The 14,775-nt window shown below is 47.0% G+C and overlaps 1 protein-coding gene across 1 annotated transcript in view; it reads left to right on the top strand.

Moving 5' to 3' along the window:
- The window catches only part of LOC139232966 (coiled-coil domain-containing protein 183-like), a 48,488-nt gene that overhangs the window by 23,535 nt on the left and 10,178 nt on the right, over positions 1-14,775 (top strand). The window contains exon 4 of the mRNA XM_070863463.1: positions 3,821-3,905. Within this exon, the coding sequence (XP_070719564.1) occupies positions 3,821-3,905 (85 nt within the window). The remainder of the gene's footprint in view (positions 1-3,820; positions 3,906-14,775) is intronic.

The following is a 14,775-nucleotide window of genomic DNA, read 5'->3' as shown; positions in this document are numbered from 1 at the left end:
CTCTGGAAAATGGCTGCAGCCGAGCGAATCATGAAAGGGCACCCTAGGTATATAAACAGCCCTTTGTGTGTGTTGATGCATGTCAGCCTTTTCGAAGATTCAGCCAGCTCCTGTGTCATGTAGGCGGAGGTTAGGTCCAACTTAGTGAACGACTTCCCCTCTGCTAACGTTGCGAACAGGTCATCCGCCTTGGGCAGCGGATACTGATCGTGTAGTGAGACTTGGTTAATCGTTACCTTGTAGTCTCCGCAGATTCTGACCATGCATTCGTTTTTCAACACCGGAACAATTGGACTGGCCCACTCATTGAACTCGACTGGCGATGTGATTCCTTCGCGTTGGGGTCTGTCCAGTTCGATCTCGACCTTCTCCCTCATCATGTACGGAACTGCCCGAGCCTTGTGATGGACAGGTCATGCACCGGGGCCTAGATGGATCTGTACCTTGGCGCCTGTGAAGTTGCTGATGCCTGGTTCGAATAGCGAGGGAAACTTGCTCAGCACTTGAGCACACGAGGCGTCATCCACTGGAGATAGTGCTTTGATGTCGTTCTAATTCCATCTAATCTTTTCTAGCCAGTTCTACCGAACAGCGTTGGGCCATTGCCTGGAACAGTTCACAATGATAGGTCATGCACAGCTCCACCTTCACAGCCACACTTTCAATGACTGGTATGAGCTCTTTGGTGTAGGTACGCAGCTTTGCATTAATCGGGCTCAGTTTGGGCCTTAATGCCTTATTGCCCTATAGTTTCTCGAAAGCCTTCTGGCTCATTATTGACTGACTCGCACCCGTGTCCAACTCCATGGATACTGGAACTCCATTTAATTTGACTTTCAACATTATAGGAGGGCTCTTTGTGGTGAAGGTATGTACCCCATACACTTCTTCCTCGGGTTGAGTTGCCTGTGCTGCGTGATCCGCGCCGGATCGATCATCCTCTGCCATGTGGTGTGTCGCAGCACGTTTGCGCATTCGCTGGAGCTGCCCCATTGTTGCGCAGCCTTTGCACATGTAGTGCTTGAATCAACATTGATGGGCAGATGATTACCCCCGCAGCACCAACAAGGTGCTAATGGATTCACGTTCACCCCTGATGGCAGACTCTGAGTTATCACAGGTCTTGCAACCACAGACGTATAGGCCCTGCCATATGCAGTTCGGCCTGCTAGCAACGTCATTTTATGCACAGTACTTGCCGGTGAGCTTCAATGTTGAGGAGGTATCTGTTTGGTGTTATCGTCCGTGGCCATGCTTGCCTGGGCAATCGCAATGGCCCTGCTCAGGTCTAGGGTTTCGGCAGCCAGCAGCACGAAAAGTCCCGCAGCATTTGCCCCAACGCAGTTCCAAAATCGCAAGGTCCCGTGAGGCGTCTCAGGTCGACGGCATAATCCGCCACGTCCTGGCCCCCGAAGCAATGGTGCGTGTAAAAACTGTTGTGTATGCATGCCTGTTTACTGTGTGATGTCTGTAACACTGTTATGCAACACTAAATGTACCCTTACACTGTACACACCTTGCCTGTACACCAGAGGTTGCTGCTGCTGGAGACCTAAGGATTACCTGCACACTGCAGGTAACCCAGTATAAAAAGGAACACACAGCTTGTTGTCGGCACTCAGGAGCTGCAAATAAAGGACTGCAGGTCTGCACAGTTTAAGTATCATACCCTGCCTCGTGGAGTCATTACTAAAGGTGCCTACATATACTACAAAAACGATACCTGGCCATGAGGATACTCTCATTCGGCTTGAGGTGGTCCCAAACCAGTGTGCACAACTCTGTATATTCCTTCTTCATTGGTTTTGTCAGTGCGAGCAGATTCTTGATGAGGCCGTATATTTTAGGCCCACAGACGATGAGGAGAACAGCCTTGTGCTTGACCGCATTAGTGTTTCCTTCCAGCTCATTGGCCATGAAGTATTGGTCGAGACACTCGACGAAGGCTTCCCAGTTATCACCCTCTACGAATCTCTCTAATATCCCAATGGCAGCCATGGTTGCGTGAGGGTTCGTATTCTGTTACTCGTCGGCAATTGTTGTGTATAAAAGAACTCCACGAGGCTGAGTACTGTGAGCTATATTTAGTGTGACCTTAGTCTTCTTTATTACAATGCCAGAGTGCCTAAACAACATGGCAGCCAACCTCTTATACTGGCCCTGCACATGTGTGCAGGTGCCCATTAGGACTCCAACAGTCACGCCCTCTGGTGGCAGGTGTTACATAGTTACATACATAACATTATCGAATGCCTTCTGGGAATCCAAAAACACCACATCTACTGGTCCCCCCCTTATCCACCCTATTCATTACATCTTCAAAGGGATGGGACAAAATGGATAACTCTTTCAAAGAGCTAGCACAGGCATGATGGACTGAATGGCCTCCTTCTGTGCTGTAAAATTCTACGATTGCATGATTCTAAATGATTTGGAGCTGATAGCGGTGCTTACAACAACAACAACTTGCATTTATATAGCGTCATTAATTGTAGTAAAATGTCCCAAGGCGCTTCACAGCAGCATTGTCGAACAAAATTTGACCCCGCACCACATATGGAGATATTAGGACAGGTGACCAAACCTTTATTCCAAGAGGAAGGTTTTAAGGAGTGCTTTAAAGGAGGAAAGAGAGGTGGGGAGGTTTAGGGAGGGATTTCCGGAGCTTAGGGCCTTGGCAGTTGAAGGTATGGCAGCCAATGGTGGAGCGATCAAAATCAGGGATGCGCAAGAGGCCAGAATTGGAGGAGGGTTGTGGGGCTGGAGGAGATTACAGAGATAGTGAGGGGAGAGACCATGGAGGGATTTGAAAGCAACGATGAGAATTTTAAAATCGAGGTGTTAGCGATTGCAGAGGTGGAAGTAGGCGGTCTTGGCGACGGAGAGGACATGGAGTCGGAAGGTCAGCTCTGGTCAGATAGAATGCTGAGGCTGCGTACAGTCTCATTCAGTCTGGAGACAGTGGCCAGGGAGAGGGACCGAAGACAATTGCTTCAGTCTTCACAATGTTTAATTGAAGGAAATGTTGACTCATCCGGCACTGGATGTCAGACAAGCAGTGTGACACTGGATTCAATTCTAGGCACTGGTATCCACACCTGGAGTATAGGGCACAATTTTGGTCTCACTACTTCACCAAGAATATCCAGGCATTAGAGTGAGTGCAGATAAGGGCAACCAAACGGATGGCAAGCATGAGGTGCCTGAAGCCTGGGGAGAGGGTGCAAAGCCCAGCACTGCGATGAAGAGAAGGATCGGGGAGAGATTATTGAAGGATTTGAGATTCTGAAGGGAATGGATAAATGGAACTGGATATTGTTGCAAACTCTCGACCCAGAGACACGGGCCCAAGCGGGAAGGGCCTGGACGGGTTAGACTGACGGGTTTTACAGGTGGCGATGTGCGTGTGGAATGGATGGCCATGCGAGGGGGGGGGTGGGGGCAGAGCATTGGACAGATATTTAGGTGGGGAGGGCGGGGAGTGGGAGATTAAGGGGTGTTAATTTTAGACAGCAGGCTGTAGGGTCTTATCCAGCCTACTTTCCCATGTTGATTGATGACGATTCTCGGACACTGCCTCCAATACTAGGCCCGGGGGAGGAGTCCACAGCAGCCAACATCTAGCTGACTTTTCTGGATGTTCCAGAAAGTTCTAGATCAACACGGCTGGGGCCCAGGATTCACACTTCATTGTAGTGAGCGGTGAATCAGCTGCTGCAGGGGTCAATGTTCGGAAAGACTCCCCACCAGCCCGGTTACAGCAGGAACCAGCTTTAAATCTGACCCTTGTAAACTAACCCCGATCTTTGTTCGGTTTCAGTTAACAGAATTAATGGAGAAGACATTTGGGGAGAATCCACAAAACAGGAACGTCCTGACTGATTTAGTTGACTACAACGTGCAAGGTGAGTGTTGATGAGGAGGCTCCACTAACTTCAGCATCCAGCTTGCTCACTGGTCGTTGGGACACTGATCCCTTGGTCCCTGCAGTGTGAGAGTCTGTTATCCCAGCCATCTACTTCAGCCCCAGGCAGCCCTTGTGTGGGAAGGGCCTCGGATACCTGTGGTGGTGCAACAGTGCTGCCTCAGGCTGACCGACTCGTTGCTTTCCTGTTGTGTCTGCTCACCTCCGGTTGCTACGTTCCTGAACGTCAGCATCGCCAGCCCCTCCGTGCACAGGGAGGGCAAGCCTTTCAGCCGCAGCTGTTCGGGAAAGCAATGCTTCTGTTCAGCAGCAGGCACTGCTTTCAAACACGATGGTGCGGATTTGGCGGTGCGTGGACAGCGCTCGGCATTCATTACACTCCGACTTGGCCACAGGCGTACTGTGGGCTTTCGCATTCCAACCGGTGGGAATCCAAACCCTGTGGTGCCCTGCACCGGCCATCTGAGACCAGGGCAAGTAACTATATCACCGTAACCAATTGTCGTGTGTTATGTCTGTAATGCACTTATGAATGACTCCACGAAGCAATGTGTTGTACTCAAACTATGGTGGGGGATGAGAACCTACGCAGGGAGACAGAGGGAAGTAGAATGGGGGCAGAAGCAAAAGATAGAAAGAAGAAAAGTAAATGTGGAGGGCAGAGAAACCCAAGGCAAAAATCAAAAAGGGCCACTTTACAGCAAAATTCTAAAGGGGCAAAGTGTGTTAAAAAGATAAGCCTGAAGGCTCTGTGCCTCAATGCGAGGAGTATTCATAATAAGGTGGATGAATTAACTGCACAAGCAGCAATTAATGAATATGATATAATTGGCATCACGGAGACATGGCTCCAGGGTGACCAAGGCTGGGAACTCAACATCCAGGGGTATTCAACATTCAGGAAGGATAGACAGAAAGGAAAAGGAGGTGGGGTAGCATTGCTGGTTAAAGACGCAATAGTAAGGAAGGACATTAGCTTGGATGATGTGGAATCTGTATGGGTGGAGCTGCGGAACACCAAAGGGCAGAAAACACTCGTGGGAGTTGTGTACAGACCACCAAACAATAGTAGTGAGGTTGGGGACAGCATCAAATAGGAGATTAGGGATGCGTGCAATAAAGATACAGCAGTTATCATGGGCGACTTTAATCTACACATTGATTGGGCTAACCAAACTGGTAGCAATACGGTGGAGGAGGATTTCCTGGAGTGTATTAGGGGTGGTTTTCTAGACCAATATGTCGAGGAACCAACTAGAGGGCTGGCCATTCTCGACTGGGTGATGTGTAATGAGAAAGGACTAATTAGCAATCTTGTTGTGCGAGGTCACTTGGGGAAGAGTGACCACAATATGGTAGAATTCTTTATTAAGATGGAGAGTGACACAGTTAATTCAGAGACTAGGCTCCTGAAATTAAGGAAAGGTAACTTCGATAGTATGAGACGTGAATTGGCTAGAATAGACCGGCAAATGATACTCAAAGGGTTGACGGTGGATAGGCAATGGCAAACATTTAAAGATCACACGGATGAACTTCAACAAGTGTACATCCCTGTCTGGACTAAAAAATAAAACGGGGAAGGTGGCTCAACCGTGGCTAACAAGAGAAATTAAGGATCGTGTTAAATCCAAGGAAGAGACATATAAATTGGCCAGAAAAAGCAGCAAACCTGAGGTCTGGAAGAATTTTATAATTCAGCAGAGGAGGATAAAGAATTTAATTATGAGGGGGAAAATAGAATATGAGAGGAAGCTTGCCGGGAACATAAAAACTGACTGCAAAAGCTTCTATAGATATGTGAAGAGAAAAAGATTAGTGAAGACAAACATAGGTCACCTTCAGTCAGATTCAGGTGAATTTTTAATGGAGAACAAAGAAATGACAGACCAATTGAACAAATACTTTGGTTCTGTCTTCACGAAGGAAGACACAAATAACCTTCCGGACATACTAGGGGACCGAAGGTCTAGTGAGAAGGAGGAACTGAAGGAAATCCTTATTAGGCGGGAAATTGTGTTAGGGAAATTGATGGGATTGAAGGCCGATAAATCCCCGGGGTCTGATAGTCTGCATCCCAGAGTACTTAAGGACGTGGCCCTAGGAATAATGGATGCATTGGTGATCATTTTCCAACAGTCTATCGACTCTGGATCAGTTCTTATGGACTGGAGGGTATATAATATAACACCACTTTTTAAAAAAGGAGGGAAAGAGAAAACAGGTAATTATAGATCAGTTAGCCTAACATCAGTAGTGGGAAAAATGTTGGAATCAATTATTAAAGATAATATAGCAGCGCATTTGGAAAGTAGTGACAGGATCGGTCCAAGTCAGTATTGATTTCTGAAAGGGAAATCATGCTTGACAAATCTTCTAGAATTTTTTGAGGATGTAACTGGTTGAGTAGACAAGGGAGAACCAGTGGATGTGGTGTATTTGGACTTTCAAAGGCTTTTGACAAGGTCCCACACAAGAGATTGGTGTGCAAAATTAAAGCACATGGTATTGGGGGTAATGTACTGACGTGGATAGAGAACTGGTTGGCAGACAGGAAGCAGAGAGTCGGGATAAATGGGTCCTTTTCAGAATGGCAGGCAGTGACTAGTGGGGTGCCGCAGGGCTCAGTGCTGGGACCCCAGCTATTTACAATATACATTAATGATTTAGATGAAGGAATTGAGTGTAATATCTCTGAGTTTGCAGATGACATTAAGCTGGGTAGCAGTGTGAGCTGTGAGGAGGATGCTAAGAGGCTGCAGGGTGACTTGGACAGGTTAGGTGAGTGGCCAAATGCATGGCAGATGTAGTATAATGTGGATAAATGTGAGGTTATCCACTTTGGAGGCAAAAACACAAAGGCAGAATATTATCGGATTGGCAGCAGATTAGGAAAAGGGGAGATGCAACGAGACCTGGGTGTCATGGCACATCAGTCATGAAAATTGGCATGCAGGTACAGCAGGCGGTGAAGAAGACAAATGGTATGTTGGCCTTCATAGATAAGAGATTTGAGTATCGGAGCAAGGAGGTCTTACTGCAGTTGTACAGGGCCTTGGTGAGGCCTCACCTGGAATATTGTGTTCAGTTTTGGTCTCCTACTCTGAGGAAGGATGTTCTTGTTATTGAGGGAGTGCAGTGAAGGTTCACCAGACTGATTCCCGGGATGGCAGGACTGACATATGAGGAGAGACTGGATCGACTGGGCCTGTATTCACTGGAGTTTAGAAGGATGAAAGGGGATCTCATAGAAACATATAAAATTCTGACGGGACTGGACAGGTTAGATGCGGGAAGAATGTTCCCGATACTGGGGAAGTCCAGAACCAGTGGACACAGTCTAAAGATAAGGGGTAAGCCATTTAGGACTGAGATGAGGAGAAACTTCTTCACTCAGAGAGTTGTTAACCTGTGGAATTCCCTGCCGCAGAGAGTTGTTGATGCCAGTTCATTGGATATATTCAAGAGGGAGTTAAATATGGCCCTTATGGCTAAAGGGATCAAGGGGTATGGAGAGCAAGCAGGAAAGGGATACTGAGGTGAATGATCAGCCATGATCTTACTGAATGGTGGTGCAGGCTCCAAGGGCCAAATGGCCTACTCCTGCACCTATTTTCTATGTTTCTATGTAGTGACCTTGGTCCTTTATTTGTAACTCCAGAGTCAGGCACAAGCATGGTGGGCAGCCTTTTATACAGGGCCCTGCACACCTATGCAGGTGACCCTCAGGTCTCCCACTGCAGTGCCCTCTGGTGGACAACCACTGCCACAGGGGCAGGAAACCCCCGGTCTCCACCAGTTGCACCCTCTAGTGGTGCCAGCATAGTATATACACAGTGTAAATCTTATTAATAGTACATCAGGTAACAAGTCTCCATCTTATACAACTATACAGTGACTACACAGAGAGTATATCTATAATCTGCATATATAACATCGCTCTCCCCCAAGTCCTTTGTGCCAATTACCTTTGCACTATGTGCTTTGGCATTAGCTCTCCCCAGACTTAAGTGCCAATAGCCCTTGTACCTTGGCTGTGCTTTGGCTTGGCTCTCTCCCTGTTAACCCCAAGTCCTTTTGCCACAACGTTAGGTAGTGGTTACCAGTTTGGATGGTTCGATGATGCAGTGGAGGTTCCAGTGAGTTCTGGGTGTGATCTATGTGTATGTCCATTTCCCCTCCCCCCACCCCGCCCCACAGCGAGATCATGCAGCAGACCCAATACATTAACATACAGGATCAGACACAGTGCAAGTACAAAGAAAGGAAGTTACAGTTTGTATCGCGACACTTTGGTTCCGTGACTTACATTCGTTACGTTTTGTGGTCGTGTGCCAGGATTGGGTAGATTGCATTCATGGTTCAGTCATGGTCAGTACTGAGGTAGCAGTACAGGTATGCAAGGACGCTAGTTCCAGAGCAACCGGACGGGGTCCTAGACGTCTGATGGCTTCGCTGCACCTCCTGCTCGCGGGGTGGGCTTGGTTCGCTCACCTTGCCAGGACTCAGAGCCTTTACCATTGCCTAGTGGTGGGCAGAGCCACAGATGTGTGTGGCCTCCCTGTCCTCCATTGAGGGCTGCACAATCTTCTGCCTGCTCTCTAACCGTGTTGGGAACCTGACTGTCCCAGCTCCCATTTGGGGAACTCGTTGGTTCTGATCTTTCGCTCCCGAGGTAGTGACTGGGTCTGGGGGCTGCGCCGTCTCCACCCGGGTGATGGGCAACGGCAGCCGACTGTGCGTATTGGCGCCGTTTTCGTTTCCATGTCCGTGGCGGATAGTACCATCGGGTGCCTGCAGCGTGGGATAGACCTGGGGCAGAAAGCACTCGCTTGCTACTTTTGGGGACACTCTATTCCCGACATCTCGCAACAACATTTTGTTCACAATCTTAATCGGTTCGTTACATTGATTGCCATGCATACTATGTCTCTTTAAGTTCAGTTGGTTGCAGGTCTCCTTTAAGAGAACCCTGCTGGCTTTACCCCAATCAAATCCTTTGTTAGACACCACGTGTTGGTCCCTCAGTGTTGCACTTCATGGTCTGGCCGGGGCCATCTTTTTTTTAAAGCCACGCTGCACCTCGCAGCAGCAGGGACACCATCTTGCCTCTGTCCTTGAGGTCGATTGCCTTGATCCCTCCCACGATTCTGCCACAAAAGCTGGAAGAGTTGCTGTGAATTCGATCTTCCTTCCCAGGAGTCCTGCCACTGGAGCCGTGAAGGTACTTTTAGGTCGTTCCGGTCGGATCATTGCCATGCAGTCGTGATGGACGGTCTGTGCCTCAGGTGCTGCGCTGGTCTGTTCTCTGGTGCCTGGCCCAAGCGAAGGTGAGGTTTTGCTCTGCCTCTGACCACGGGGACATCCTTTGCTGGAGTGAAGAGGTCTTCCCATTTCCACTGGATCTTCCCCATCTCACCAAGGCCCTGTACAACTGCAGTAAGACCTCCTGCTCCTATACTCAAATCCCCGAGCTATGAAGGCCAACATGCCATTTGCCTTCTTCACCGCCTGCTGTACCTGCATGCCAACTTTCAATGACTGATGTACCATGACACCCAGGTCTCATTGCATCTACCCTTTTCCTAATCTGTCGCCATTCAGATAATATTCTGCCTTCCTGTTTTTGCCACCAAAGTGGATAACCTCACATTTATCCACATTATACTGCATCTGCCATGCATTTGCCCACTCACCTAACCGGTCCAAGTCACCCTGCAGCCTCTTGGCATCCTCCTCACAGCTCACACTGCCAACCAGCTTAGTGTCATCTGCAAACTTGGAGATACTACATTCAATTCCTTCATCTAAATCATTGATGTATATTGTAAATAGCTGGGGTCCCAGCACTGAACCATGCGGCACCCACTAGTCACTGCCTGCCATTCTGAAAAGGACCTGTTTATCCCGACTCTCTGCTTCCTGCCTGCCAACCAGTTCTCTATCCACGTTAATACATTATCCCCAATACCATGTGCTTTAATTTTGCACACTAATCTCTTATGTGGGACTTTGTCAAAAGCCTTTTGAAAGTCCAAATATGCCACATCCACTGGTTCTCCCTTGTACACTCTATTTGTTACATCCTCAAAAAATTCTCGAAGATTTGTCAAGCATGATTTCTCTTTCATAATTCAATGCTGACTTGGACCGATCCCATCACTGCTTTCCAAGTGTGCTGCTATTTCATCTTGAATAATTGATTCCAACATTTTCCCCACTACTGATGTCAGGCTAATTGGTCTATAATTACCCGTTTTCTCTCCCGCTCATTTTTTAAAAAATGGTGTTAGATTAGCTACCCTCCAGTCCATAGGAACTGATCCAGAGTCAGTAGACTATTGGAAAATGATCACCAATGCATCCACTATTTCTCGGGCCACTTCCTCAAATACTCTGGGATGCAGACTATCAGGCCCTGGGGATTTATCGGCCTTCAATCTCATCAATGTCCGTAACACAATTTCCTGACTAATAAGGATTTCCTTCAGTTCCTCCTTCTCGCTAGACCCTCGGTCCCCCTAGTATTTCCGGAACGTTATTGGTGTCTTCCTTCATGAAGACAGAACCAAAGTATTTGTTCAATTGGTCTGTCATTTCTTTGTTCCACATTATAAATTCACCTGATTCTGGCTGCAAGGGACCTATGTTGGTCTTCACGAATCTTTTTCTCTTCACATATCTATAGAAGCTTGTGCAGTCAGTTTTTATGTTCCCGGCAAGCTTCCTCTCGTACTCTATTTTCCCCCTCCTAATCAAACCCTTTGTCCTCCTCTGCTGAATTGTAAATTTCTCCAGTCCTCAGGTTTGCTGCTTTTTTCTAGCCAATTTATATGCCTCTTCCTTGGATTTAAGACTATCCCTAATTTCCCTTGTTAGCCACGGTTGAGCCACCTTCCCTGTTTTATTTTTGATCCAGACAGGGATGTACAACTGTTGAAGTTCATCCATGTGATCTTTAAATGTCGGCCATTACCTATCCACTGTCAACGCTTTAAGTATCATTCGCCAGTCTATTCTAGCCAATTCACGTCACATACCATCGAAGTTACCTTTCCTTAAGTTCAGGACTTTCGTCTCTGAATTAACTGTGTCACTCTCCATCTTAATGAAGAATTCTATCATATTATGGTCACTCTTCCCCAAGGGGTCTTGCACAACAAGATTGCTAATTAGTACTTTCTCATTACAATTCATCCAGTCTAGGATGGCCAGCTCTCTAGTTGGTTCCTCGACATATTGGTCTAGAAAACCACCCCTAATACACTCCAGGAAATCATCCTCCACCGTATTGCTACCGGTTTGGTTAGCCCAATCTATATGTAGATTAAAGTCGCCCATGATAACTGCTGTACCTTTATTGCACACATCCCTAATTTCTTGTTTGATGCTGTCCCCAACCTCACTACTACTGTTTGGTGGCCTGTACACAACTCCCACTAGCGTTTTCTGCCCTTTGGTATCCCGCAGCTCTACCCATACCGATTCCACATCATCCAAGCTACTGTACTTCCTTACTGTTGCGTTAATTTCCTCTTTAACCAGCTCCTTTTCCTTTCTGTCTATCCTTCCTGAATGGTGAATACCCCTGGATGTTGAGTTCCCAGCCTTGGTCACCCTGGTGCCATGTCTCCGTAATCCCAATGATATCATATTTGTTAATAGCTGCCTGCGCAGGTAATTCGTCCACCTTATGATGAATACTCCTCGCATTGAGGCACAGAGCCTTCAGGCTTGTCTTTTTAACACACTTTGTTCCTTTAGAATTTTGCTGTAATGTGGCCCTTTTAATTTTTACCTTGGATTTCTCTGCCCTCCACTTTTACTTTTTTTCTTTCTATCTTTTGCTTCTACCCCATTCTACTTCCCTCTGTCTCCTTGCATAGGTTCCCATCCCCCTGCCATATTAGTTTAACCCCTCCCCAACAGCATTAGCAAACACTCTCCCTGGGACATTGGTTCTGGACCTGCCCAGATGCAGACCGTCCGGTTTGTACTGGTCCCACCACCCCCTGAACCGGTTCCAATGTCCCAGGAATTTGAATCCCTCCCTCCTGCACCACTCCTCAAGCCACGTATTCATCTTAGCTATCCTACTATTTCTACTCTGACTAGCACGTGGCACTGGTAGAAATCCTGAGATTACTATCTTTGAGGTCTTACGTTTTAATTTAACTCCTCGCTCCCTAAATTCAGCTTGTAGGACGTCATCCCATTTTTTACCTATATCTTTGGTACATTTATACACCACGACAACTGGCTGTTCATTCTCCCCCTCCAGAATGCCCTGCAGCCGCTCCGAGACATCATTTACCCTTACACCAGAGAGGCATCCTGGAGTCTCGGTTGCGACCGTAGAAACGCCTATCTATTCCCCTTACATGGAAACATAGAAAATAGATGCAGGAGTAGGCCATTTGGCACTTCGAGCCGGCACCACCATTCGATAAGATCATGGCTGATCATTCCGTCAGTACCCCTTTCCTGCTTTCTCTCCATACCCCTTGATCCCCTTAGCCGTAAGGGCCATATCTAACTCCCTCTTGAATATATCCAATGAACTGGCATCAACAACTTTCTGCAATAGAGAATTCTACAGGTTACCAACTCTCTGAGTGAAGAAGTTTCTCCTCATCTCAATCATAAATGCCCTATACCTTATCCTAAGACTGTGTCCCCTAGTTCTGGACTTCCCCACCATCAAGAACAATCTACCCGAATCTAACTGTCCCGTCCCGTCAGAATCTTGTATGTTTCTATGAGATCCCCTCTCATCCTTCTAAACTCCAATGTATAAAGGCCCAGTTAGAAACATAGAAACATAGAAAATAGGTGCAGAAGTAGGCCATTCGGCCCTTCGAGCCTGCAACGCCATTCAACAAGATCGAAGTTACCTTTCCTTATGTTCAGGACCCTAGTTTCTCAATTAACTGTGTCACTCTCCATCCTAATAAAGAATTCTACCATGTTATGGTCACTCTTCCCCAAGGGGTCTCGCACAACAAGATTGCTAATTAGTCCTTTCTCATTAATTGATGGGATTGAAGGCCGATAAATCCCCAGGGCCTGATGGTCTGCATCGCAGAGTACTTAAGGAGGTGGCCTTGGAAATAACGGATGCATTGACAGTCATTTTCCAACAATCCATAGACTCTGGATCAGTTCCTATGGAGTGGAGGGTAGCCAATGTAACCCCACTTTTAAAAAAAGGAGGGAGAGAGAAAACAGTGAATTATAGGCTGGTCAGCCTGACATCGGTAGTGGGTAAAATGATGGAATCAATTATTAAGGATGCCATAGCAGCGCGTTTGGAAAGAGGTGACATGATAGGTCCAAGTCAGCATGGATTTGTGAAAGGGAAATCATGCTTGACAAATCTTCTGGAATTTTTTGAGGATGTTTCCAGTAGAATGGACAAGGGGGAACTAGTTGATGTGGTGTATTTGGACTTTCAGAAGGCTTTCGACAAGGTCCCACACAAGAGATTAATGTGCAAAGTTAAAGCACATGGGATTGGGGGTAGTGTGCAGATGTGGATTGAGAACTGGTTGGCAGACAGGAAGCAAAGAGTAGGAATAAACGGGTCCTTTTCAGAATGACAGGCAGTGACAGTGGGGTACCACAAGGTTCTGTGCTGGGACCCCAGCTATTTACAATATACATTAATGATTTAGACGAGGGGATTAAATGTAGTATCTCCAAATTTGTGGATGACACTAAGTTGGGTGGCAGTGTGAGCTGCGAGGAGGATGCTATGAGGCTGCAGAGTGACTTGGATAGGTTAGGTGAGTGGGCAAATGCATGGCAGATGAAGTATAATGTAGATAAATGTGAGGTTATCCACTTTGGTTGTGAAAACAGAGAGACAGACTATTATCTGAATGGTGACAGATTAGGAAAAGGGGAGGTGCAATGAGACCTGGGTGTCATGGTACATCAGTCATTGAAGGTTGGCATGCAGATACAGCAGGCGGTCAAGAAAGCAAATGGCATGTTGGCCTTCATAGCGAAGGGATTTGAGTACAGGGGCAGGGAGGTGTTACTACAGTTGTACAGGGCCTTGGTGAGGCCACACCTGGAGTATTGTTACAGTTTTGGTCTCCGAACTTGAGAAAGGACATTCTTGCTATTGAGGGAGTGCAGCGAAGGTTCACCAGGCTGATTCCCGGGATGGCGGGACTGACATATCAAGAAAGACTGGATCAACTGTGCTTGTATTCACTGGAGTTCAGAAGAATGAGAGGGGATCTCAGAGAAACATTTAAAATTCTGACGGGTTTTGACAGGTTAGATGCAGGAAGAATGTTCCCAATGTTGGGGAAGTCCAGAACCAGGGGTCACAGTCCAAGGATAAGGGGTAAGCCATTTAGGACCGAGATGAGGGGAAACTTCTTCACCCAGAGAGTGGTCAACCTGTGGAATGCTCTACCACAGAAAGTTGTTGAGGTCAATTCACTAAATATATTCAAAAAGGAGTTTGATGTAGTCCTTACTACTAGGGGGATCAAGGGTTATGGCGAGAAAGCAGGAATGGGGTACTGAAGCTGCATGTTCATCCATGAACTCATTGCATGGCGGTGCAGGCTCGAAGGGCTGAATGGCCTACTCCTGCACCTATTTTCTATGTTTCTATGTTTCTATTACACATCACCCAGTCTAGGATGGCCAGCTCCCTGGTTGGTTCCTCGACATATTGGTCTTGAAAACCATCCTTAATGTACTCCAGGAAATCCTCCTCCACCGCACTGCTACCAGTTTGGTTAGCCCAATCTATATGTAGATTAAAGTCACCCATGATAACTGCTGTATCTTTATTGCACGCATCCCTAATTTCTTGTTTGATGCTGTCC

Source organism: Pristiophorus japonicus, chromosome 20 (genome assembly GCF_044704955.1).
Source record: "Pristiophorus japonicus isolate sPriJap1 chromosome 20, sPriJap1.hap1, whole genome shotgun sequence".
Taxonomy (NCBI): domain Eukaryota; kingdom Metazoa; phylum Chordata; class Chondrichthyes; family Pristiophoridae; genus Pristiophorus; species Pristiophorus japonicus.
Note: the sequence above shows the minus strand (reverse complement) of the source record. Positions and strands in the feature narration are given on the sequence as shown.